This window comes from Pimephales promelas, chromosome 22 (genome assembly GCF_988280905.1).
Source record: "Pimephales promelas chromosome 22, fPimPro1.hap1.1, whole genome shotgun sequence".
Lineage (NCBI taxonomy): Eukaryota > Metazoa > Chordata > Actinopteri > Cypriniformes > Leuciscidae > Pimephales > Pimephales promelas.
In genome coordinates, this window is record NC_142790.1 from 3222248 (window position 1) to 3249532 (window position 27285).

General features: G+C 36.4%; 2 protein-coding genes across 2 annotated transcripts in view; one reads left to right on the forward strand and one right to left on the reverse strand.

Moving 5' to 3' along the window:
• Positions 1-27285, forward strand: part of c22h18orf63 (chromosome 22 C18orf63 homolog) — a 151246-nt gene that overhangs the window by 109288 nt on the left and 14673 nt on the right. The window lies entirely within an intron of this gene.
• Positions 10145-26511, reverse strand: LOC120492188 (uncharacterized). The gene is made up of 13 exons (XM_039690352.2): positions 26204-26511; positions 24770-24969; positions 24289-24426; positions 23338-23452; positions 20974-21172; positions 18939-19080; positions 17153-17308; positions 17005-17060; positions 15292-15467; positions 12583-12983; positions 11219-11315; positions 10953-11133; positions 10145-10867 (listed from the first exon to the last, which is right to left on the reverse strand). Exons 1-13 carry the CDS (start codon positions 26357-26359, stop codon positions 10713-10715), a joined length of 2172 nt encoding a protein of 723 aa, XP_039546286.2. The 5' UTR covers positions 26360-26511; the 3' UTR covers positions 10145-10712.

A 27285-nucleotide genomic window follows, 5' to 3' on the forward strand; every position in this document is an offset into this window, starting at 1 on the left:
TATAAGTGAATGTTTGAAAATTCCTTTAGCTCTTTACAAGAACTAATGTCAAAGTCAAGTTAACACCTTCTAAGAGCACGAGGGTTTGACTATCCGCCCTCATTTGTGTGCATGTTATCTCTAAACTCTTAAAAACCTTATTACCTTATGTTTTACTTATTTGGAAATGAGACATTTGGGTAACACTTTAGAATACTGTATCTTACTTACTGCAGAATTAAGTATTGACGAACTAATAGGTCATTCTTCATTAACTACTTCTTCACTGCTGTTAACTACTAAGGAAGATGTGTTAGCTAATCAGTATAATATAATTTTATGATTGTGTTAAGTATCAGTTAGTTAATCAATAACTAATGAATTCTGTCATACCTCCTGAAGAACTACTATTAATTATCTACTAATTAAGGTTCAAGAAAAATTAATTTGTATATTTTATTTACAGTACTGTGTGTGTCTGTTTTCCTCAGCATAGAATGCCACTGAGTAAATTCATGTAGTTGAGGCAACGACTGAGGGAAACTGAAAATATGGGGAACTTATTAGTAATTAATAAATAAGTATCAAATAATTCTGCAGGAATTACTTAGAAGCTGGAACAGTATTCTAAAGTGAAAATATAGGGAACCCATTAGTAATTAATAATGAATTATCAAATAATTTTCCAGGAATTAGGCTACTTATAATCTGAAACATGTCTTCTAAAGTGAAAATATAAGGAACTTATTAGTAATTAATAAATAACTTTTAAATAGTTCTTCAGGAATTACTTAGAACCTGGAACAGTATTCTAAAGTGACAATACAGGGAACCCATTAGTAATTAATAAATAATTATCTAGGAATTAGGCTACTTATAACCTGAAACAGTCTTCTAAAGTAAAAATATAAGGAACTTATTAGTAATTAATAAATAATTATTAGATAGTCCTTCAGGAACTACTTAGAACCTGAAACAGTATTCTAAAGTGACAATATAGGGAACCCATTAGTAATTAATAAAGAATTAGCACATACTTCTGACTCAAATCAAACTTACTGTAAAAAAAAAAATATATATATATATATATATATATATATATAGCCTATACAGTATTAACGTAATCATCTAAACATTTGTAAAATAAACGACAATTACTTGTTTACATGATATCTTCCTGTATTTCAGATGAGAACATTTTTTAATACAGCAAAATTTTTATTTCGTTTTAACATGTATAATACTGTTTACATTTAAACTCATTTAACAAACATTTTAGAATAAAAAACAGTGCACAGCTCTGAGAACAGATTTTAACATCTGATGTAAATAGATTTAGCTAGCTGTAGGGTAACTGACGTCCTTGTATGTTACCTTGCATAAAACAAAATGATTTACAGCACAGTAATGATTTTACGGATTAAATAAATCTGTATTTCGCTAAAGAAATGCACCACATCGGCGGCGCTGAGAACTCTCCAGAGGAGGATCCAAATGCCCGCGCTCTTGCATCACCAAATCACTGTCAAGCCAAGTCACCTTTATTTATATAGCGCTTTTTACAATACAAATTGTTTCAAAGCAGCTTCACATAGATAACAGGAAAACAATGTTGTAGTAGTATTGTTAAATTCAAAATTAAATGTTAAATGTCCCCAACTAAGCAAGCCAAAAGCCAATGGCGACAAAGGCGAAGAGAGGCGAAAAAGGCAACAGTGGCAAGAAATCAAAACTCAATCAGGTGACAGAATGGAGGAAAAAACCTTGGGAGAACCCAGGCTCAGTGTATGTGGCGACCGCGATATTGCCGGAACTTGAATGGTGCAAAAGAAGTTTAAAATGTATAAGAACTAAGTATAATAATAAGGTATAATATACATGATATGTTTTTGCTTATTTGCAGATCATAGCCTATAGGTAAATGTCTGCACTTATCTTTCTTATTAGTGCTGAAGAATGACAAACTGACTACTGTGTATGACTGTTAATTAGTAGTTACTTCATAGTTATGTATGCAAAATTTTTTAAGCAAGGTCCTTTGTTCTCTCGAGGAGTGGTAGTTCCTCAACCAGTTTTTCCAGTCTTACACAAGACATTGTACAAGTTAGTTATTGTACAAGTTCCGTCGTTACCAATAGAGTTCAATGGAAATTGCAACCAACTTGCGCACCCCTGGTTGATCATTGTAATTAAATGCTCTAGCTCCAAAAAGCAACTTCATGAAGCCCAAAGTATACTTCAGTTTTGATGCAATCCATACTGTATGTATAGCCAAACGCTTAGCCTGTCAAAGTACTCCATTTTGGCATGTACTGGCCATCAGGAACACTAGCTGCATTTACATGGACCCTTATAATTGGATTGACTGCTCAATCGGATTAAAAACCTTCATGTTAATATCTAATCGATCTGATTGAGCCCGATCCAATTTCGAATTTCGATCGTATTGAAAGTGATGGTTTATTCCTTTTGTAATCCGATCGAGAGAACATGTAAACTCTTGATTGGGTTGAAAACTGAAACTGAAAGGATTACGCATTTGCAATGAGGTTGAAATGGCGTAATGACCATAGACTGTGAAAAATATGGTCATGGTGTCCGTGACATCACCCGTAGCTTTCTGAAGACCGCTTTTTGAAGCCTAAAGTGGGCGGGGTCTGCAGTCGCCATCTTGGCAGCGTGTCACCTCTCGTTACTCCCGGATAAAAGAAAATGGGCAATGAGGTGTGACGTGGGTGGAGCTGAGGGGCTAATGCTATATGCTACAGGCCTCGCGCTAAGTGACAGCTGATTGAAGAAGAAAAGCCAATAGTTAAAGTTCATGTTTTTGCCCTTCGAAACACTATAATAGTTAAAAAACGCAATTAAAAGCGAGACTGTGTATCGTGATGCATTATTATTCTGCTACTTAAAAATGTATTATCGTGCAGTAACTTACAATATTGCTCTGGGGCCGTATTCACAAAGAATTTTAAGGCTAAAAGTAGCTCCTAACTAGCGAATTTAGGAGCAACTCCTAAAAATAATGGGCGTGTCACTCCTAACTTTAGGACTATTTTTTTTTTCACTAAGAGTTTTTTCACAAAGCTAAGTCTGGGACAGCTTAAAAGAAGTCGAGAGGACTCCTAACTCACTAAGACCTATTCACAAAGTATTGTAGCACATACCAGCGCCTCTCGCAGTTGTCCGGGGTCCACGAAACAAGCGGGAATGCTGCATTCATTTGCAAACAAATCATCTTCCATGTCTCACGCTTAGTTTAGCTTGAAATCCCAGTGCCGAATTTCACTTTTATTATGTTATTTTATTTAACTGATCCTGCGTCCAGTTGGGCTTTCTTTTCCATTTTTGCGAGTTCATAATCCACCGTCATTCAACTATTACATTACTTCAATAGTCTAGTTAGGCTAAAAGAATGTCAATTAACCAAGCAAGTGTTAATGCAAGTGTCGTTTTTCATTATTAGGCAAGTGAAGGTTTTCATTTGGGTATTACGCACCATTCACATATAGCGCCTAAAAACGCAAGTCGCGCCGCATTCTCCCGGCGGTTGCGCTCCGGTTGGTTCGTGTCACGTGACCCACGGTGCGCTCCATACGGACGCGCTTGGAAAAAACGGGCGCACATATCGCGCGCCTACATTTAAAATAACGTACTTGAGCGCGCAAAAGATGCGATTAGTGAACACTGCAGGCCCTTAGGCTACCTTGAATAATTTCATTCATGACTTTTACACTTCACTGTGGCCTGCACAAAAATGTCATTATATAGCCTATGCATTTCGATGACATTACTTTTTTTCTTATTATTATTTTGTGTAGGACACAGACATATTTAGATGTGGTAATTCCATGATTTGTTGCTGTGTTATGTTCCGCATGATGGCCCTGTCATCTAACAACCAATCACCGTGATCATTGCGAGGAAGCTCGTGCATGAAAATTGACGTCATCCATAGCAACGAAGGCTCACTCTTAGTTTAGGAGTCGTCATTTTTCCTTACTAAGAGTAGGTCTGAAAGGCGTTGTAAATAACTTTTAAGTGAAAGCTCCTAGCTAAATTATTTTAGTGCGATTTAGGAGTACTCCTAGTGGTAAGATAAAATTCTTTGTGAATACGGCCCCTGAGCTTGTGAAAGGATGAACCTTTCTTCTGTTAAAATGTTTTAGTTTTAATGAATTTTAATTGAAGTATGATGTTAATTCTAGGGCCTGATGAAAGGTCAATATCAGTTTGTTAACTTAAATGTTATTGTTGTTAAAGTAATCATCCAAAAATGAAAATTCTGTCATCATTTACTCATCCTCGTGCAGTTCCAGCCATGGACGACTTACTTTCTTCTGTGGAGATCTTTTTTTTTTTCTGACCAATTATTTATTTATTTAATCAAATTTAAGGCTCCAGCCGCAGCAAAACATTCCCAGAAGAATTCATAGGCCAGATGGGCTGGTTTTGTCCAGGGCTGAATTTTAGCCCCAGTCCAGCTCTGACTTTATTCAATAGGTGCACAAACATAGACGACACACACTAAAGGTTTGCTCTGTGCTGTTTCACTCCAGAAGTTATGAGCAATAAACCCCCTCTTAACCCCCTCACACAAGCACTCATCACTGTGTCCGCCTTTTGTTGTTGTATCTTCAGTAGTTTGTTATTTTATATTCTGTGTTTTTAAGGTATAGTATAACAGACCCATATCACCCCTGTCTGAAAATGTAATTTTATACTACCCTTCCTCTTCTCTATGACGAGATCTTGTCTCATTCCTGGCAGAACTGCTTTAATCTGACAGACTGGTTGGTTAAGTATGACCGGTTCTTCGAGTCATGCCGCATAACTGTTTTTGACACCAAGATGTCTTAGTTAACAAAAAAAGGGTTAATCCAAATGATCGTAAATCATTGTTTGATACTGACAAGCACTGTAATGTAAATCTGCACACATTTTGTTTAAATGGGCCATTATTATATATTTATATAAATTAGGGCTTGCACAATGTAGCAAATGAACCCAGAAGGGAAATGTTAAATTAATTATGATCAAAAAGCATTTAGATCAAGTAACTGATTTGGGGATTCCTGATGGTAGCTGTGATCGGCATGATTTGGGACTCCAGTTACGAGTAAAACCACGAACAACCTCAAGTGTGTTACAAACAAGACCTGAGAGTTCTGATACAATTTGTTGAGGGTTTTGTTGATCTTGGCTGAAGTTGAACTGATAGGAGAGAGCCACGTTTATGCAGAAGGTCCTTGATGGCCGCAGCCAGGCACAAACTTTCCTAGCTAAGCATAATCTTCACATAATAGTTTCTCTTCTGAAAAAGGAGATAAGGTGTGCCTGATCTTGTGATCAGTGATCTTTTAAAGCATGAAGATATCACAGGGTGTAAGTGAGCCAAGGAGTTGTACTTCTGGAGGGAAAGTTAACAATCCTATGTTTTCTAGTAGATTGTTTTGCATATGAAATTGGATTGGATATTTAGAGAAGAAGCTTCAAGATTATTTTAATACTAATGTGTAACAATGTAAAATAACATACAGGAAATAAATGTAGCGCCCTCATCCTTAACCTTCAATAGGGCGGAGCACCAGGTTTTGACAGTGGTTGCGTTTGAGAACTGATAAACGCTGCCTTCAGAGGACGCATTTCAAGGTCGGAAGGCATCAAGGCACGTCCGAATGCAATGTTAGTTTCACTTGCCATCTCCTGAGAATCTTTATCTGATCGATTTCTGAAGGCAGCATTGATGTATCCTTCGCTGCCTTTGATATCCCACGATCCTGTGCTTTCCATTCTGTGACAATTGAGCTTGAAAAATAAAGATGGCGTCTGAAAGTTGCGGTTGGTCGACAGTTTGTGTGTAAATGTTAATTTCACTGTAGATCAACGTTTTCCACTTTTGATGTCATTTCTAGCAAATATTCTCTTAGTTTTCACCGAAGCTCGCTGCCTCAGAAGTCAGATGTCTAACCCAACAGAAAATAACCTCAAACAACACAAAAGGTTAGTTTAAGGAGGTTAAGAATTTGATTCATTTGAAAACAAAAAATGAAACTGAAAAAAATTGTTATCCATGTTAAAAAAATCAAAAAAGACAAGTGAATTATCAAAATGTCAGTTGTGCAATTTTTATGAGAAATACCTCTTAAACTGTTCAGTACTTCACAGTCTCATAAAACTGACATAACCAGAATGATTAATGAACTTCACATTAAATGGTACTCAATTACCAACACGAATAACAGTTAACACAGTTCGATTGAGATTCAGTAACCCATAAGACACTTAATTTGTTTCAATAGCATCGAACATCAGTATGAAACAACAAACTTCACTTAGTCAATTTACAAGTGTGGGCCCACACACACACCAGTCACACACCCCAACCTGTTGCACGCCTTTAACTTTAAAAGAAAAACAAATGTGATGTTTAATTAAAGTCATGTTTCCTTATTTGTATGGTTAAATCAGATAATAGAAGTGGGATTAAAACATGAAGTAGACTTGTATAAGGCTATTTATTGCAGATTATCAGTCAATAAATAAGAAAAGAAGTGCATACAATGGAGAAAGCAACTCAGATATTTTGTTTTAAATTAAAAAGCAATGCATTACTTTACTAGTTACTTGAAAAAAAGTAACTGATACTGATTATGTTACTGAACATGAACAAATAGAGAATTGTGAATTTTCACTGGTATCTAATATCTAATATTGAATTTTTATACCAGCCAGGTATTTAACAGATAAGGCAAAATATAGTTTTAGGTCCTGCATGTAACATGACATTATGTACCTGCTTTAAGCCGAGCAAAAATTGGCTTGGTTTGTTTCTACTTGCATTGAAGACACTAAATTGTCCTTAACTGTAAATGTGTCTATGTAACACACTGGAAAATGGAAAGCTGGATGGAATATGCTATTTAAACTCAACAGGCCTTTATAAATCCCATCCCAATCCAATATGTCACATTTAATATAGCCTAAAACAATATGTAAACTGTAGCATTTTATGAGTAAAGCACCTGGTTTTTGTTCGTTTTCTTTTGCACTTTGTTTGATTGAATAAATCAACTATGCACTTGGATTCAATACATCTCTGCGTTTAAGTCCCTCATTACAAAATTACAGTTTAAAGACAGTAGCAAAATGGAACAAGACTAACTTGCATCATAGACACACTTCCAATACAAAAGCTGTTTTCAAAAAGTAAACCGCAATATTATGGAGGCATAAATCATATTTAATGGCAGAACTGTATTCTTCAGATAAAGTAGTTCCAGAATGCACTGCAACATGCTCATAAACATAAAACAATCATAAAAATGTATTAAAATACTTATTTATGAATAGTACTGACATATAGTCATCAGATGAACCATGATGCCCTTTCACTTGTGTACTTGCTTTTTAATTCACACGCCACGTATTATTGTTGTCATGACAAGTGCGAAAGATATGGAATGAGGATGAAGTATACTATTTTTTACATAGGAACATCATTAATTAGAGTTTAAAATGAGACCGTTTCCAGTCCAACAGCTACTGCATTGTTACAGCATCAATGATACACCAGGAAGATTACCTGTTGTCATAAGTGTTGCAATTTGTTCTCTGCCAGTAAAGAGTCTCCAAAAAAATGTAAGATATTGTTTTAAGATAATATCTTTAGTATCCTTACGAAAAAGAAGTCTATGCTATTAGTACTGTTTACTTCTTTTAAACTAAAAATAAGATAGTATATACTTTCAGTCTATACTTTTTATGTACCTCTAATAAATATAATTTATGCACCTCTCAGAAATATACTTAAAATTACACTATTATACTTGGCTTATACTGACAGAAAAGTCTAAGCCTATACCTGTTCTCAATCTTTTGATCAAGATATACTTAAAAGTATAATTAAGTAATCAAAGTATACTTGACTTGTAGTTTTGTTTACTATTTTGATTGAATGGCCTATTATATGTTTTCTTTTACATTACATTTGGTCACAAACATACTTTTTTTTTTTAATAAATACTGATTTATAAAGAAAACAGATGTTCCTAATTCTGAGTTTCAGAATTTTTGTGTAGGCTAGTCCACTGTTAGTGTAGGAATTTACTTCAAATCTTTACTTTTTCCCCGCTATTGACTGAATATTTCGGCTATTTATGTTTTCACTGTTGTATGTAGAGGGCCCAATTACGCATCTTCTTAGGGCCGGTTCACATATCGCGTCTTTTGCGCGCTCAAGTTCGTTATTTCAAATGTAGGCGCGCGGTATGCGCGCTCGTTTTTTCCAGGCGCGTCCGCGCCGCATCGAGATAAAAACATCTCAACTTTTCAGAATGCCGCAAGCGCACCGTAGGTCACGTGTCACGTCAACCAATCAGCTTCCTCGCCATTTTTGTTACCTCTTCTTAAAATATAATCAAACTGGTCCCACTCTGAAATAGGCTTTGAACCTCCCATTGTCCAGGCGGAGTTCCTGAATCAGCTGGTGAAATTCCCCATGGTTCTTGCGTTTTTGTAGTATGGGGTGCACCCAAACACTGCGGCGTTTTTTTACTTTTCTGAGTAAATAAATCTTGTAACAGAGTTACAGCAAAGGTTTTTCGGTGGTGGAAATCCATTGCTGAAATTTCCTTCATGTAGCCTAATGGAGAGCGCAGCTGATGGTTGCTTAGCAACGACAGACGCCTCCGGAGTGCAACCGCCCTAGCGCTTCTTTGGAAAAAGGAGAACGCGTGCGCCTAGCGTTTTCTACGCGTTTTTAGGCGCGATATGTGAACGGCCCCTTAAAGAGTACAGAATCCCCGGATCAAAACAGGCGAAGAAGAAGCAGAAACAAGTGATAGAAGATTGCTTACGCAAATGTAAAATAATGCGGTGCCTTGCCTTGCCATATAAATAAAAACTGCCTGATGTTACTTCATGAAATGTCAACCCAGGAAAGATTAACAACTGTGAAACTTTAGGATGTTGCGGGACTCAACAAAGTGGAGTTCAAATTTGGAACAAATCACCTACAGTACCTTACCTTTTAGACATAGTCGAGAGTGTTTAAGCGAATACCCTTCTGATTGGCCCTTTTAGAAACCAGCTCAACAGAGTGCTGAAGTTACGACGGCACTCTGTAGGCCAAAACGCAGAAGTGAGTTAGCATTTTAGCATTACGGTTCCCTCGCTCTAAAGCCTATGGGATTTTTAAATGGGTTTTTGCTAAATCGCCTGAAATAAGGTCTGTGGTGAACAAAGCCTCGAAATATTATAACATAGAACACAGTTATGGTTTTTTAAACTTTATTGTGTCTGATTGTGTTTTTAAAAATCTTTATATAGGCTTCAAAATGTATAAATTTTGGATTAACTTGTAAAGATTATCTTGCTAGACAAAACGTGTAAGGAGCACAACTCTTTGTTGAACACAGGTCTTATTTTTTGCGATTTTCCAAACGTCTATGGGGAAAATGCATTGCTTTTCGACCGAGGGAACCCATGCGCCGCTAACTTCCGAGTTGTCCTACAAAGTACACTTTAATTTAACAGCTATATGCTGTAACACAAAAATAGTAACACACCGTATTGTTACGGTATGATGCTGGCAACCACAGCTGCCTGTAGTTTACTGGGTTACTCTATACTTGAAGGGGTGTGCACACACACTAACACAGTAACATAATGAGGGTCTGTACATGCAAAACGAAGCATTGAGAACTTTGTAAGTGTACAGACCGTTTAATAAGAAGATGTTTTATGAAGACAGTTCACTTTGTGTATAGAGACAGGAGCCATCTTTGGAAAACAGTCTCGACTAGTCAAACCACGCACGACGTGCTAAGTTCGCTGAACAGTATGAAGTTCAGTGAACTTCTGAACTGTATGAACGGCATTCGTGGTTCAACTTGTCGAGACTGTTTTCCAGAGACTGTTGATTAAAACTAGCAGAATTAGAAAGATGTAAGATCACGTCGGGGTCACCAAAAATATTGGTGTTTGACCTTATTTAGACCAATAACTGGGATACAACTGAGCCAAAGTATATATTTATCTGACTCGACGAAGTTGTTGTTAATATAATTATTTTTGTAACATTACTTTCTTAAAATCCAGAGAAAAATGCAAGCTTTATGTTAGCTTTTTAAACAAATATCATGTTGAGAACAGTAATTCAGAGTCAGAGGTTTGAAGTTACATTTATTAAAATATTACAGATACGGTAGAAGTAAAAGTCCTCAGAATTAACATGGATTAGAGAATAGACAACAGAAGCGGTACTTCTAACAAAAAAATGTGAGTCAAATTGACTTTATTCTTCATATGCCTTAAAAACACTTTTGCTTTCTTATACAGTACAATTTCCATCAAGGTAACAGCTGTTTGTAATAGTCCTACATTTACATATTAGGTCATTTTACACCTATGATCCCTAAACAGTGTTTAAAAAAGAAGAAAATGGTTAAAAATAGTAAAGCACTAGGCAAAGCCAAGTATGCTGCTGATTTGCTATTTATTGTTTTAAACTAGACATTTACTTGTGTAAAGCACTTGTACAAGTCTTGACCTTTCGAAAGAATATGAAACACACAGTATCAAAATATGAATAATTTCCCTTTCATCCCTTTCATGTGTGTGCAAATGTTAGTGGCATACAATGTCTGACATAAAGTAATGCAGATTTTAACATATTTAAATGATATTTTCAATTAACACTTCATAAACAGAATGTAATGTTTAAATGTTCTTCAGAAGCTGGACATTAGATACATGCGGTCAGTTGCTCTTGTCTTTTTGATGGTGTACACCCAGAATCCCACCAGCACCACAATTGAGACTATAAAGAGTCCCAAGAAGACTGCGGTGCCTGCATTGATATGAAGAGAACCACCATTTTCTGATGCTAAAGAAAGTAAGAATCGATTATATTAAAGATCATGATGCAGAATCATTTGAACTCATTACTATTTAAGACTTTACTAATATACCTTCTGCAGAATGCTGAGTTTGTCTAGCCACACGGAAGGGACCCTGCATTATGTGATGCCTATCGGTTTCTTTGCTCACATCTCGTCTGCGTTTGCGTGCGGGTTCTCTGAGGCAACCTTGGGCGCATCTAGAGTTTAAACTTCCTTCCGCACACAGAATTACTGAGCAGGTAATGTACACCTGTCAACAGAATTTGAGTGCATTGTAGTTAATGTTCATACTCAACAACATTTACAACATTACTATGTGATTCGGAAATAGCTACCTCATTGTAGCCTCCTGTGAACTTGAAAGCTCGGATCCCAAAGTCATACGTTCTTGCATCACTATGATAAACCTCAACTGTGCCATCCAAAATACACCTGTAAGAAAACAAAGATCACATGACTTCTGAATAATTATACAGAGCAGCTAGGGTAGCAAAACAATATATTAATTCTGAATATTCAATCAATCATACACGGAGAGATTACATGAATTGCTTATCATACACGTGTGTTGTGTAATCTATGGAGAAATCTTGAATGAAATTCTCAAACAGTAGATCTTCAACTTCCTGCAGATTCAGTGATCTGAGAAACTTGACTATCGTCGAAACCCTACTATTCGGCAAGGATAAGCAGAATAAGCGATTAGCTATAATCCTTTAATCATATTATTCAGGAATCACAGAAGTAAACAAAGGTATAAGTAAACAAGACAATACCGGACGAGGAACCGAACCAAACTCAGTACTTAAATATAAAGGATATATAGGCCCCGTCCACACTACTGCGTTTTCTTTTAAAAACGGAGACCTTTTGCTACGTTTGCACCTCCCGTCCACACTAAAACGGGAAAAACGAAGACCTAAAACGGAGAAGTTTAGAAACGCTGCAGCTGCGTTTTGCGTTTTGAATCTCCGGTGGACGAGACAAAACCATACAAAACGGAGAACTTCAGAAACGATGACGCAGAGGCTCACGCTCGGCTCTATGATTGGGTGTTATCAGTCATGAAGTATCCTTCCCTGATTCGCCATTCACTGTTTACACTGGCACGCGCATGCCCAGTGTTGGTGAATGGTCACATGATCCGCGTTTTCAGTCATTTTAATGTGGACGGAGATCGTTTCTAATACGCAGTTAAAACGCTGGTGTGGACGGAGATCGTATTCATTTTAATTCTCCGTTTTTAAACGAAAACGCAGTAGTGTGGACGGGGCCATAGTCAGGCCAGCTGACAGTCTTGCCTGGGCCCGGGACAAGATAACCTTAGATGGGCCAGATTTTTTCACAAATATGCTTAAATTATTTATTTCTTAACAATTATTCCATAATTTAATGAGGGCCCAGTTCTTGTTCCCAGTTCAAACTTTCCATTAATTTGTCTCTCCATTGCAACAATCACAGCCAATCATTGCAAAGCATATTTGAAGATTGATATATAACTATGTTAATTTTGGATAAATGAGGTTTCAATGTGGGCGGAGCTATACAGCGAAATACCAGAGATATAGAAAACCAAGACACTTTTCATGTCTGGTTAAGTAAAAATCTTTTTTTTTTCTTCACAAAATAAAATTGATGTGGAACAGATATAGAAGAGAGATGTTACCATAATTTAGTGTAAGGATTTTAGCAGTCTCACCCATCTTTGATGATGTCATAAGAGAGGGCACTGTATGGGTTGGCATCTGGAGTGGCCCTGCAAGACTCCACAAAGAGCTGGACCTCAGGGAGAGCAGAATGGGCTGCTATGCCCATGTAGAGCATATCATTTAAATTTATCTCCAGCGGATACAGACTGGGACCCACTGGACTGCTAAAGTTATTGTTAGTAAAAATGTCAAATGTGTAACTAAAAGTGCCAAAGCTGGATTCAGTAAAGATGAAGTCTGTCTTCTTGTTGATGTAGTGGTTTGAAACACTGGCTACTTTGGGGTACTGGCAGGAGAAGCCGATTTTAACTTGATTGCGTCTGGTGATTACTTCAATGGGGTTCTCAAAAGAATTGATCTCGTTTTTGAAGACCATGAAGTCTCCGGAGTCCTGATTGGTCAAGAGGAAGCAGGTGTGTGAAAAGATCAGGCAGAAATAAAAAACAGATATATATATATATATATATATATATATATATATGTAATGTTAAGAGTAATGTTCATGGAACATCCATCTGATGTTTCTCTTGTTTTTGATGAATGTTTTTTTTATAATGTGATATATTATATTATATATACTATATATAACTGATTAATTAAAGGTCTTGTAGGTAGGAATTTTATAAAAAAAAAACTTTTTTCAATTTTTTTTAAAACTTTCTATATATATCATTGCATAATTAAAATGTAAGTACTCTGATAAAAAGAGTATAAAAATCGAGTGACTCTAGACCGTTTAATCTGCACTAAACACAGCTCATTATTTCCAACCGGGACGAAACAAAGGATTGGCTTAGGCGACTGTCACTCTCTCGCAACCATGGCAACCACCCTTTTGCATCACTTGCGCGTATCCAGATCATGCCTGTTCACATGCCCTTGTTTGAGCTTGAAGATGCAAAACTCGACGCAGGTCCTCTTGTCCAAGAAGTGCTCCTTGCCCTGCACTTCGACCACCCCGTCCTCGGCCTCTACTTCTTTGGACCCTAGTTAAACGACCTCCTCTGCTTCGCCCTCGACCTCGGATCTGTCCTCGAGCTGATGATGCGGTACACAACACGACTTTTGCGTAAACATACACGCCTCTTTCAAGTCAAGTATAATACACATTTTGAGCTATCCGCGTGTATGTGTGTATGTACACACCGTTAAATGTCTGAGCGAAACGAAGCAAAATGTAGATCTACATCTGGGGAGCGATATTTTTTTCCTAGGATGGTAGGGGAAGACTCATAAATGGTATTAACCCCACTGTCCTCATCAGAGTCAACAATGCTTTCATCATGGAAACTCTTACATTCCGAACACCATATGTTATGAATCTTACACGAAATTCATCTTCATCACAGTGTAAATGATGGCAATGGAAAAACGTGTACCATGCAACCTGTTTTTAGCTTTGCCTTATAGATAACTAGCTCGTTAGTGAAGGAGATTAATAATTGATTAATAAATATATATTTTAAACTTTACCAATAGCTTGATAGTGAGTACTAAAATACATATCATTTGTTTATCTTCATAATGATAAAGTTAGATTTTTTTATTACATGATTCTGACATGATGTCACTACATGCACTGCGCTCCTTCCTCTCAGCTCGTCTCAGGTAAATAATGCGTCTTCAGCTCATCTGTCGGAGTCGCGCGTTCATGTGTTTTGGGGGCGTGGCTTTGGAAGGAGCCCAGAAGGGAGGAGGTGAAGTGAATGGAAATAATGAGCTGTCTTTAAAACAGTCGTGAGAGGTCTAAAAACACTCATTTTTTATACTTTCTTTTTCAGAGTACTTACATTTTAATTATGCATTGATATATACAGAAAGTTTAAACAAATTTGGAAAAAAGTTTTTTTTATAAAATTCCTACCTACAATACCTTTAAATCTTGGGATAAAACCTTTTTTTGGTGTCATTATTCTCAGATAGTCCTTTAATCATTAGAAGGATCAGCTAAAAGGAAACGTTCTTATAACTAGTTCAATAACGTTCTTTAGTAATTACAATAAAACGTTCACTCATAACCTATTCAAAATTATAGAATGGAATGTCCCTCTAACATTCACACACTGTAAAAATGAACATGCTTTATCTAATCAAAAAAATGTGGCAACAAGCAATATTATTAATTAAATGTAACAAATTAGAATTGAGTAATAATTAATCAAATTAATTCCTTAAAAGTTAACCATTTAAAATTAGTAAAACTTACAAGAACAACAACAAAAAACCATAAACTGAAGTCACCATTGTGGTGATCAGTGTTTGTTTTAGGTTTGTTTTAAAATGATGGTTTTCTCCTTCAGTGATTCTGCTTGTTAACATCAGGTGTCTTCAATGTTGGCAATATAAAATAAAGAGTTCTTAATAAATCTTTGACGTCTGTCTGTTAGTGAGATATTTTTGTTAATTTTTTTGGTGTAAACTTTACTCATTTTATATGGTTAACTTTTAAGGAATAATTTGATTAATTATTACTCAATTCTAGTTTATTAAATTTAATTAATAATATTTCTTTTAATCTGTTGCCACAATTCTATTGATTAGATAAAGCATATTCATTTTTACAGTGCATAACCAAGAAGAGATGTTCTAAATACATTTAAACATTTGCGTTTTGAAGTTATATTTTTATATTTAGCTGAGTAGCATAGCAAATTTTCTATTTAAATTGGAGAACACATACGTATAGTACGTATATATACCTCCATCGTGGTACCACAGGTGTTGAGGGACACCATGCCCAGGATATGGGTGTCATTGGAAGTAAGAGAGCAGGTAGGGTCTCTCAGTTGGAGCCAGTTTTGATCAATCCCCTTCATGGAGGCTTTGCTTATTGCAATGCTGATACTGTTTTCTTCACAGAAGACCTCCGCTTCACCTTGAGGGATATGATACATTTATTAATTGATCTAAAATGACAACAACAAAAATTGTAAGATATTATCAATGCACTAACAATGCTTCTAAAAATGTGGCAATAATTTGTTAAAGGTACAATATGCAGGATTTTTGCAGTAAAATATCCCAAAACCACTAGGACAATGTTATACATTTTGTTTAGTTGATTACTTACAATATCGCCAATGTTTCCAACTATTTGTAAATCGTGAGAAAATTGCAATTTTAACCAAGGAAACGGGGCGTCTGAGCAGGGGTGAAGAGTCGCCAGTCAATGGCGTCATATCTGTGTTAGCCTCGGTTTCTGCCATAGTAACCATGGCGACAGATGTGGACAACTGGTTTATGCTTAGCAAGGACGCTCACGCTGTTGTTGTTTTGTTCAAACATTATGGACCATGGCATGCAGACTTTGAGACAAAAAGAGGACTAAAACGAAGACCAACATCTTTCCAGATGCCGAGAGCTCCACGTCCGCGACTAACTTCGACTTGACAGAGACGAGAGTGTTGCATGTACTTTTTTAGACAGGTGAGCAAATGTACATTAAACTAATCAATTTTATTTAGTTTGCCATGATGAAATGTTAGAATATGATCTGTATGTACTAGCTTACTGCTAGTCTCATATAGCCAACAAACAACCTAACTAACAACATTCAACACTCAAATGCTGTTTAGTGTGATAGTGAAACTGTTAGAGCAAGTGAAACAGCGCTACATTACCTCAAGTTTAATTTGTCTAATAAGCTGAGTATTAATTGAGCATTTGCGTGTAGTTCGGTAGAATGAAATGTCCTTATTCCTCAATATCCGCAGAACTCGCGTTGCGTGTGACGCTTATATCTGTCTCTCATTAGCAATCGCGCCCTGCTTCACACCAGTCATGTTAAAACATCAAAGTATTCACTCGTCCATTAAAGATCCATCAGCTTGACGACAAGATCCATAATTCCACTCAATGCTTTGCGTCATCGATATACGCCTTTGTTATTGTAAGAGATTAGCGACCCCTGGTGGTGAAAAATCCTACATATTGTACCTTTAAATTCATATCATACACAGTCACGCTGCTGTAAGTATGTACAGTAAGATTATTCTGCTGTTGCATGATACATTAAGTACCATAGCAGATCTAAGCAGGTGGAGCTGGGGAAGGTGGTTTCAGATCGTACGTGCAGGACTAGCCTACGGCAAACACTAAACCAGACTATTCAATTGTTGAGCAAGCAATCTCATTGGTTGCAAGATCAGAAGAGGCCAATCAGCGTGTGCCATGTAGTAAATATGATTGCAAGCAAAAATAAAAACTGTTAACAGTTGTTCATTTTTAGAGTTTACAGTTTGTTTTTGTATTGTGAAATATCTAGATCAGTCATAAAACTCTAGATGGTGCAGGCTGCATGTGAAGGACATATCAGCACCATCTAGAGTTTCATGACTGATCTAGATATTTCACAAAACAAAAACAACTGTCAACAGATTTGTTCGTTATGACATTTATGAAATCTTTTTTACCTGAGAGAACCCTCGATTTTGCCACAATGATCACAATGCACCTCATCTCTGACTGACTAGTTATGGAGAGAAAGACAAATGACAGATCAAGGAACAAAATCTAATCCTGAATTCTCAGTGAGCTTATTATGAACAGACCTCATTTTACCTCTGAAGTGTGTCTGCAGTGAAACACACGGGTACATGATGATGCAGGTCAGATTCCTGTGGTGTCCATGTGAGCATTGCCTCTGTAACCCCTTGACTTGCATTCCTCAAGCTCTTTGACATGTTCCATGGACCACTGACCTGGAAGTCTAAGATACTATACAACAGTGATTGAAAGATTAAATAACGTTTACTCAAATAACTAAGCATTACTAAGCATGAGATACTAAGCATTTCAACAACTCCACATACTGCATATTTGATCAGGCCTGGTTCCAGAAACAAATCACTGAGTGTGCTTCTGAATTTAGGGAGGGTGCAAAGCACAGATATGAGTAAGCAACGCCTCCTAAGCACCACCACAACACAAATAGCAATGTAGCTACTGTGAGAGTATTTCAGTAAGACAGTAATAATGTGAGTTAGCCAGTTAGCAGGAGACCTACTCGATATAAACTCAAAACTAAGTATTTTGAACACCATCGTTCAAAAGCAAGTGGTTTGCTAATCCTACATTTAACTCAGAGATTCGAGAAGCAGTCATCAGTAAAATAAAGCGAACGCAGCAAAAGTATCCACAAGTTGTCTACGCCCCATGAGGCCTTGCGTCAAAAGTGGGCGCGACTTCTGGTTCGAAGTAAACTAAGCGCGACTTGACATGCTTGACACTCGTTCATTCAACAGTTGACAGTCATTCAAGTTATAGCGATCCAAACTAGCTAACGATGTGGGAACACAACCTCAACGAAATTAAAAAGGGTGAAATAACAGTACCTTTACCCTCTGGAGTAGTTGATTGGGAGTATTATAATAACATTATTAATAATCAGTACTCGCAAGGCATGGTGACAGACAGTTGTGTGAGCTGACAAACAATTAAAATAAAAAATACACACTTAGTCATTGTGCTTTGGAGTTTATTCAAAATTATAAATGAATGTGCTGCTTGAATACATTAACTGGCACATATTCTGTCAACTCAGGCTTTGATCCTGAGTTTAGGTGTAACATCAGTAGCGAACAGCCAATCACATGCTGATAGAGTTTATAGAATATTAAGAATCTAAACTAATGTACACAGGAAGATTCGTCGTCTTTTGGGAGGTGATGGAAACTAACGTTACAGTCTGATTTCATTTCCAGCATATTCAAAACAATCACGTTTAAGCCACTGAATTAGTTTAGTCCGGTTATACATACAACTGCGAACAGCACCTGAGCTCCGTAACGACATCTCTCATAAAGATTTGCGTCTTTAAATAGTAAAATAATTCTCCGAAAAACAGCTAGCCTCTTCGCTAACTAACACACAAAATACTATTGGAATGCTACTTCCGCCGCCTCACTGGAAGTTTCACCCACTTTATTTTTTACAGGAGCGCCCCTCGGAAACTTTATAATGCAGTGGTATCGTGGTCATGAAGGGTCTACACAAAACTACATGAAAGGTCATTTTCAAAAATCCATAATAGGGACAATCTAAGAGCTCAACAGATATGTCTGTGATTGGCTACATTGCTCAGCGCTGCAAAAACATATTGTAAATAGAAACCTTCAATGTTGTCCAGAGCACAAACACAAATAAGCAATGGAGTGTTTGCCAAATCTGTTTCACCAATATGAGATTTTGCCCTATAGCCCAATAGAACCGGGCCTGCATCTGATGGATCTTCTGGATTTATACAAAAATTGCATATTTTAGCAGAGTGAAATTTGGGCCTGTTCAGGAAAGTTGTAGCAGATTTTTTTTTTTTTTTTTCAATTTTTGGACAATGCATATTTCAGACCTGTTGCCCAAGCTCTGGGCACGGAGGGTGATAATGTGATCACGTCCCACAGCTGCATGTTGTACATCTCCATGTAAGGGAGTTGGTGTCAGTAAACTTGGCCTGTTCACCCCTGGTACACAACTGTGGACTGGTGTAAGGACTACAAAACAGTGGAAACAGGGTAGAATGATTTAAATGCACAGAACTACAGTGAGTTGAAGCAACACAATACATGAAAGCTACTGCTAAAGCCTTGTTCATACAGTACTAGTCTTTGACAGCAAATGAAACTTGTTCTAGTTTGTATTTTATCACATGTTTCTAGAATCCAGCAGTGCCCACTAAAAGAGTTTTGTTGGTTCTGGAAGTTTTTTCCTCATTCAAATCTCCCATAGGGATTTTAGTCATTATTAAAGCATTATCAGCCATGAATATGAACTTTACGAACTTTGATGTGAAGCCAAAAAAGTGTTTGAAAATCTTAGAAAAATACAAAAGTAGATGGCTGTGTACTTATGTCTTTAGTGATAGTAAGAACTACAATCCCATGATGCACTGCGAACAGCATAATCGACTAATCGAGAAATATAAAACTACTAATTTGTTTAAATGTTAATATATATATTTAAAAACAATATTAAGTTTATTACAAAATATGTACATGTATACTATTTTAGTATTTTGAGATCATAAGGAGACAAACTTGATTTATTATGTCACTAACTCAAGTTTCCATCTCATAATAGAACAGTGACTGAACTATCTGCGCATAAACAGCTTTAATTAACAACTTCCAGCCAATCAGAATCGAGTATTCAGAGAAACCATGGAATAAAGCTTTAAATAAAGTGTCACCAGTGTGGTTTCTAGAACTGAAAAAATAATGTAAATATTTTTTAAAGTTAAAAAAATATATATATCAGGTTGAAATTGAGTAAAATAATTATTTACTGGTATGTTTTTTTGGTAACACTTTAATACGGTTCATTCGTTAATGAATAACTACAGAAGAACCAACAGTGTCAGAAAAAATGTACAAAAGCTGTCACTCTTTTGTACCTAAAGGGTGCATATTGGTACCAATATGCACCCTTTAGGTACAAAAGTGTACCTTTTGAAAAGGTACCGCCCCAGTGACAGCTTTTGTACCTTTTTTTCTGAGAGTGAATGAGTAACACAATATTAACAATCTAGTTACTATTATTAACTAAAAAGAAACTCTGATTATAAATTAGTGAGTAATAGTGCACAGATGAAAGTGTTACTAGATACTTCTGTGGGAATTACTAATTATTTGGATTCGTAGTATAAAGTCATTGGAGCGAGTAATGACTCAAGTGTTACTGCATGATGTAGACGTGATTTGTGCAACCAAACACTAAAGTTATTTTGAGCGTTTGAGATTTTTGGGGAACTTTAGTACACTTTTAGAAAATGTCTTTAGTGACACTTGAGTCATTACTAGTTAGTTTCCATGGTCTTCACTTTATAATACGGATCCAAATAATTAGTAATTCCAACAGAAGTATGTAGTAACCCGTTCATCTGCGCACTATTACTTACTAGTGCCTTAATCAGAGTTTTTTTTTTTTAGTTAATAATAGTTACTAGATTGTTAATAAACTTTTTTAGTAGTTCTCTAGGAAGTATTGAAAAAATAGTAGTTATTGATTAGCTAGTGATCTACCACTTTCATCTGTGTGCTATTACTTACTAGTTTGTTAATCAGCGTTTCTTGTTAGTTAATAATAGTAACTAGGTTAATTTTGCGTTACTTATTGGTTCTAGTGTAGTTATTCATTAACGAAGGAACCGTATTCTAAAGTGTTACCTGCTTTTTTCCAATTCTGAATCCTTATCCAGTTAATCACAAACAACTAGAGGTGTAAATGCGTTGTTTAAGAGTTGAAACTTTGAAAAACATTCAGCTCTTAAAACTTCTGGTATCTTGAAACGTAATTTAGGAGTGTGTCACTTTCTGGATTTTGAAATGTGTTGTGGAAAATGGATTAAAAAAGGTTGAGAACCACTGATCTACATTATTCTCACTCACTTTCAACTCCAAACTGCAGAGGCACTTGACTGAGAGGAGTTGAGTCAGTGTTGGCGGTCTGATTATAAGGATTTCTGGCAGACGAGATCCCATTCTGTTTTGTCAAAGTGACCTTTGATACAGGATAGTCCTCCAATGTGAACTCAAAAACATGAAGTCCCAAGTCCACTGTACCATTACTGCTCAGAGTGCACGAGTCCTAGACAGAAAAATAATAGCACCATTTGTGCATTGAAATGTAACATTTAAACTGTAAAACTGTAAAGAAAAAGAAAAAAAAGTGTCAAACATGGAAAAATAAACAAAACTATGAGACATTGGAAATATGATTTTCTAGCGCCCTGGGAAGCAATAATGGTCACTCACGGCTGATCACGCATCACACAAATACTGAACAGTGTCAGTATTATGTTATTTCCTGATGTGGGTAAATGCTAAAGATTAAGTTTATTTATAGATAACATGTTCTACATTCCTGTAGATGTTAAAGCATATTAACTGATACACCAGATAAAAGATTAGCTAAAATGGTTCACAGATCTGTTCTTATAGTGTTTTATTTTTTATTTGGCATAGACTTTAGTCAGGTTATGCCGAGTTCAGACTGCATGATTTTAGCCACGATTTTGGCTCGCCGACATGTTTTGAGAAATCGCCGACAAATGCCCGAAATCACAGGCAAATCGGCGCTCGTTTACGCGAGTGACAATCACGCAGTGTGAATGAACAAAGACGCGAACTGAGAGAATCACCGACGAGTCGCCGACGCCCGTAAGATATTTGGCATGCTAAATATCTGGACCTGTCGGCGATTCAAAATCCTGCTGTGTGAAAAGTGTTTTGACTGAAAACTACATCGGCGATCACCGGCAGCCAGTGAGAGAGCAAGATACAGAGCAGCAGGGAGTTCGGGGAGGAGTTATAGATCACATATCAACATGATATGGCATTGTTTCAACAAAAAAGCTTCTTCTCGGTCTATTTGGACACAATAAATGGAAGAAAAATTAGTAGAAATTTGGCAGGAGCACTCGTGTCTGTTTCACCAGCTGTACCACAACCGGGTTGAAAAAAAAAGTCTCACGTGAGAACTCCGGTCTTGCACGTGTGGTGTCGCGCGTTGTTTCCTTTTCATATCTCACGCGTGTTTGTTGTGAAATGTAGTTTGCGTGCAGCGTGCTAGACAGAGTCTGTCGGCGATTTTTCTAAAGTCATGCAGTGTGAAACCTTCTGTCGCCGATCCATCGTCCAGTGTGAACACAGCAGCGACTGAATGCTGGCCAAGATAGTCATGCAGTGTGAAAAGAGCAGCGACCTGACTACTTTGAAAATCGTGCAGTCTGAAAGAGCCATAAGTCGCCATATTGAATTTAACACAGATGAGTGAGGCTGTGAGGGCTAGATGTACTCTTTACAATGGCACGCACTGTATGAAACATCTTTCAGGAAAATACTTTCAGTTGTACTTTATAAAGTCTCGATTTCTGTTGAGAGATTCAGATGGTAGAGTCAGAATTTGGCGTAAACAGAATGAGATCATGGACCCATCATGCCTTGTTACCACTGTGCAGGCTGGTGGTGGTGGTGTAATGGTGTGGGGAATGTTTTCTTGGCACACTTTAGGCCCCTTAGTGCCAATTGGGCATCGTTTAAATGCCACGGCCTACCTGAGCATTGTCTCTGACCATGTCCATCCCTTTATGGCCACCATGTCCCCATCCTCTGATGGCTACTTCCAGCAGGATAATGCACCATGTCACAAAGCTCGAATCTTTTCAAATTGGTTTCTTGAACATGTCAGTGAGTTGACTGTACTAAAATGGCCCCCACAGTCACCAGATCTCAACCCAATAGAGCATCTTTGGGATGTGGTGGAACGGGAGCTTCGTGCCCTGGATGTTCATCCCACAAATCTCCATCAACTGCAAGATGCTATCCTATCAATATGAGCCAACATTTCTAAAGAATGCTTTCAGCACCTTGTTGAATCAAACGGCTCCTCCATTATGACATGCAGGCCCTGCTCCCTGCAAAGTTCCCACTCGGATTGAGTAGGGCACTTCCGATGGGAATTCGCCCACTGTATTCTATTAACCACAGCTTTGTTTTTATTCCTGTCAAAAGTAAATATAGTGCTACCCTAGCTAAGGTCTATTTACATGTAGCAGAAAGACTGGCAAGAAAGTTATTAATTCAATGGATGCTTGTAATCTATACTTGTCAACATTTAATGAAATTGTAATATTTTTTACATTCAACATTTCTGTCATCCGCAGTCCTGAAATCAGCTTCTTTAAATTACCAAGGTGCATTTGCCTGTTTAATCTAAACTTGTAATGGGAGTGTATCATTCTAAAATGTTACCTCATCAAGATTTATGTTTGGGTGTTGATTGCAAGATGGGCACATGCATCTCACATGATCTCCATCTGGGTCATGGGCCAGCAGGTGAAGACGATGAAAACAGTTCTGAGGAACCCTGAGGAAAGACCATGAAATAAAACGTTGAAATTAGGGCGATTAATCAAACGATTCATCACGATTAATCGCATTCAAAATAAAAGTTTGTGTTTACATAATATATGTGGGTGCACTGTGAATAATTATTTTGTATATATATATATATACACACACATGCTTGTATATTTAGGAAAAAAAATATTATTTATATATAAAATATTTATATTTGTATATAATATAAATTATATATAAATCTATATACAGTCAACCCGGTCTCATCCCAAGACGTCATATAACTGACGTTTTGGGACGTCTTTTGACCATACGTCAATATTCGCCTTTTTAGGGCCCCCTTAAACGTCGGTAGATGAGGTTATCCTAACTCTACCCCAGACCTAAACCTAACCCTAAACCTAACCCGTCACCTAACTGACGTTAAAGGTAAAGCGTCAGTTGTATGACGGCCCGGGATCGCCATCTACCGACGTTTAAGGGGGCCCTAAAAAGGCGGATATTGACGTATGGTCAAAATACGTCCCAAAACGTCAGTTATATGACTTTTTGGGATGACACTGTGTTAATACAGTATATCCATGAACATATTTCTTAAATATATACAAGCATGTGTGTGTATTTAAATATATAAAATAATTATACACAGTGCAACCAAATATATTATTTAAACATAAACTTTTATTTTGGATGCGATTAATCAGCCATAGTTGAAATACATTTTATAGTTTGGTGGTCACAAACACATTTGATCTTCAGGTTAGCAGTAGAACACACAGAATCAAGTTTTCAAGAAAGCTGTAGGACAGGTCTATAGATAAAATGTATTTTAAAAGCACAAACCTTATGTTTGGTATTGTTGCAGAAACAGGGGACCTGTTTGCAGTCTTAGTGTCTGAACGTAGTCTTGTGTCAACGAGGCTATGAAGCGTAAATTCACGGACATCACGAACATTATTTTCCCAGCAGCAACCAGAGTCACTAAAGAGAGTTTTAATAATAAAATGGTCAATGTTTATTCTTACTTTAGTCTGTACTTCTACTTCAGTACAACACATTTTAGTACTATTTCCTACTTGTTGATGAACGATACTTAACTGTAAGTTGATTTTAGATACAATAATGTTTAAGATTATTTTGTGAAAAAATATTATAAATTACATTCCTGAAAAGATCTTATTTTATTAGGAAAATCCCTGAAATATCATAATAAAAATAATTGACATATGATTGTTCAATACTTGAAGAGGGTCTGTACCCTCTTAAGTACTCTTGGTAAAAGTATGCAAAAGTCTATTTTTTACTATTATTCTATTGATCTTACCTCAGAAAGAAGGGCTCGTCACCAGTGACATTGGTGGTCATGTGACGCTCATACTGGCACCAGAGGATCTGACCCGAATGGTCCTGATCCGTCACCTCAGCCTCTGAGAATGTGAGAAGGCCACAGTCGCCACTATCACAGGTCCATGCGACTTGAGGATCACAGGGCAGTTTACCAGACTCTCTGTAGTAAAAGTGCATCTGCCAGGAATATATACAACAGATATCTTTTTTTTTAACAACGTGCAAGATATTGTAAAGAATGCTTTCAAAGATTGGACCCCATTGACTTTCACTTTATGAAAAAATAAAAAATCACCATAAAGAGAATCATGCAAGTTCGGAATTAAATGAGGGTGAGTTTCTTAGTTGTTTAATTTCAAATAAAATAACAGAAATAGAGAAATAGCCTGTTAAAAATATGCTGTGTTGTTTAAACCCAAAGTTGGGTCAAATATGGACAAACCCAACTATTGGGTTAAACATTTAAATATAAGACTTAACCCAGCGACTGGGTTTGTCCATATTTGACCCAACTTTGTCTGCATTTTTTAGAGCATCTTTAAAATAACCAACCTTAATATGAATTCTAAAATATTCATTTGAAATCTTTGCTCAAAAAGAGGGGTGACACTAACAGATTAAAGAGATATGAATGTATGGTAACACTTTACAATACGGGTGCACTAATATACATTAATTCATACTTAACTAATGCACAGATAATACTGAGTTAATATATAACTCATGAAGAACTAAACCATTAATTAATGATTACTGCATCAGCAACTAATAAAGAGTCTATATGATTAATAGATTAAATAATACATGAATTGCTATTGATTCAATGTGTCATTGTGTATAAATTCCTTAATAACATATTTTATTAGCTAATAATGTAAATTAATGTGTTAATTAATTACCACAATTAGTCAAAGCTATGCACTTCCAGTTGTCTGCTTTAATTAATCATTAGCTAATGATTTGCAAAGGTAGCTATCATTATGTTATGACTTTACTTGTGGGGGCACATCATGTGTATGTCGTAATTTGCACATGAATTTGCACTAACAATGAAGTAATTAATCATGTATTGATGCATATTAGGGAACCTGTCATATTATCTGGAAGTTGAAATACAAGGCTTTGGCTCATTCTGGTAATTAACATAATTAATTAACGCTATTAGTTAAAAAAATAGTTATTATGGATTTAATCCACAATTACATATTTAATTAATAACAATTTGTGAATGAACTAATACATTAACCTTACAGACTCTTAATTAGTTCCTAATGTGGTGTAATCATTAATGAATAGCTTAAATAATCATTAGTACACATTAATTCAGTATTATCTGTGCATTAGTCAAGCATAAATTAATGCTTTTTAGTGCATCCGTAAAGTGTTACCGAATGTATTGTTCTGGACTTACCTCCACTGCTCCACCTGGATATATGTTTCCAGGCATGAAGGTAATCGATCCCCCATAGAAATTGATGGCTCGACCCACAGAAATGGTCAAGCTGATCAGCAGCAGTAGCGCAGCGTGTGCCATAGCGTTTGATGCGTTTTGAGTAATGCGGTACATGGACTACAGTTTGACTGGTTCTGCCATCTGAAAACTGGCACATGAAGAATGTTTCTGATCTTTCTGATGAAATCCAAAATACACAGATATCAGCTTTCAGTTGTTGTTTCCTTGTGTGTGTGTGTGTGTGTGTGTGTGTGTGTGTGTGTGTGTGTGTGTGTGTGTGTGTGTGTGTGTGTGTGTGTGTGTGTGTGTGTGTGTGTGCGTGTGTGTGCGTGTGTGTGTGTGTGTGCAAATGATACTGATTAACATGGACAACATGTTCTACATACCTGCAGAAATTGAAACAAGTTAGTGATTTACCAGATAGAAAGTACAAATCAACTTTTAAAAAGCTCAAATCAATAAAGAGGTTAATTAAAAAAAAATCTTGTATTGTAAAAATTGTAGAAATATATATATATAAATTAATTATATATATATATATATATATATATATTATATATATATATATATATATATATATATATATATTAATTACTATTGAACAAAAGTAGGCTATATTTGATTGATTTTACTGGGGAAAAAGTTAACGTAAACGGTATATTTTTGGGTGAACTATCCCTTTAAAGTTTAAACAGTGAGGGGTTTGATCTAAATGTCCACTAGATGGCTGCAGATCCATTTGCCACTCAACAAGATTAGGCAATTGGCGGATGTTTATTATCTTCATTATCCATTCACATCATGTAATATGATATTTGTGTTCAGGAAGAAAAGAGTAAAAGACTTTGTATATCTTGCTGTGGCTTGTCTGCCTGTTAGAGTGATGTGTGGGAGTAATTCTCAGGTCTTGTAAAGTGAAGGTTAAGACGTCACTGGTAGACTTCACAACATGAACACAAAGAGAAGCCTTTGAAGATAAGTTGTAGTACTGTATTTATTATAATGTTTCAAATAATCCTAGGATTTTGCAAGTAATGTCT

What these genes read in the sequence shown, in the direction of transcription:
- LOC120492188 (XM_039690352.2), bottom strand. Translation starts at nt 26,359, where the DNA reads ATGTACCGCATTACTCAAAACGCATCAAACGCTATGGCACACGCTGCG. An exon ending in GCCCAGAGCTTGGGCAACAG is followed by an intron (nt 17,309 to 18,938) that starts GTCTGAAATATG and finishes ACTGTTGTATAG; the next exon opens with TATCTTAGACTTCCAGGTCA. An exon ending in AACTCAGCATTCTGCAGAAG is followed by an intron (nt 10,868 to 10,952) that starts GTATATTAGTAA and finishes TACTTTCTTTAG; the next exon opens with CATCAGAAAATGGTGGTTCT.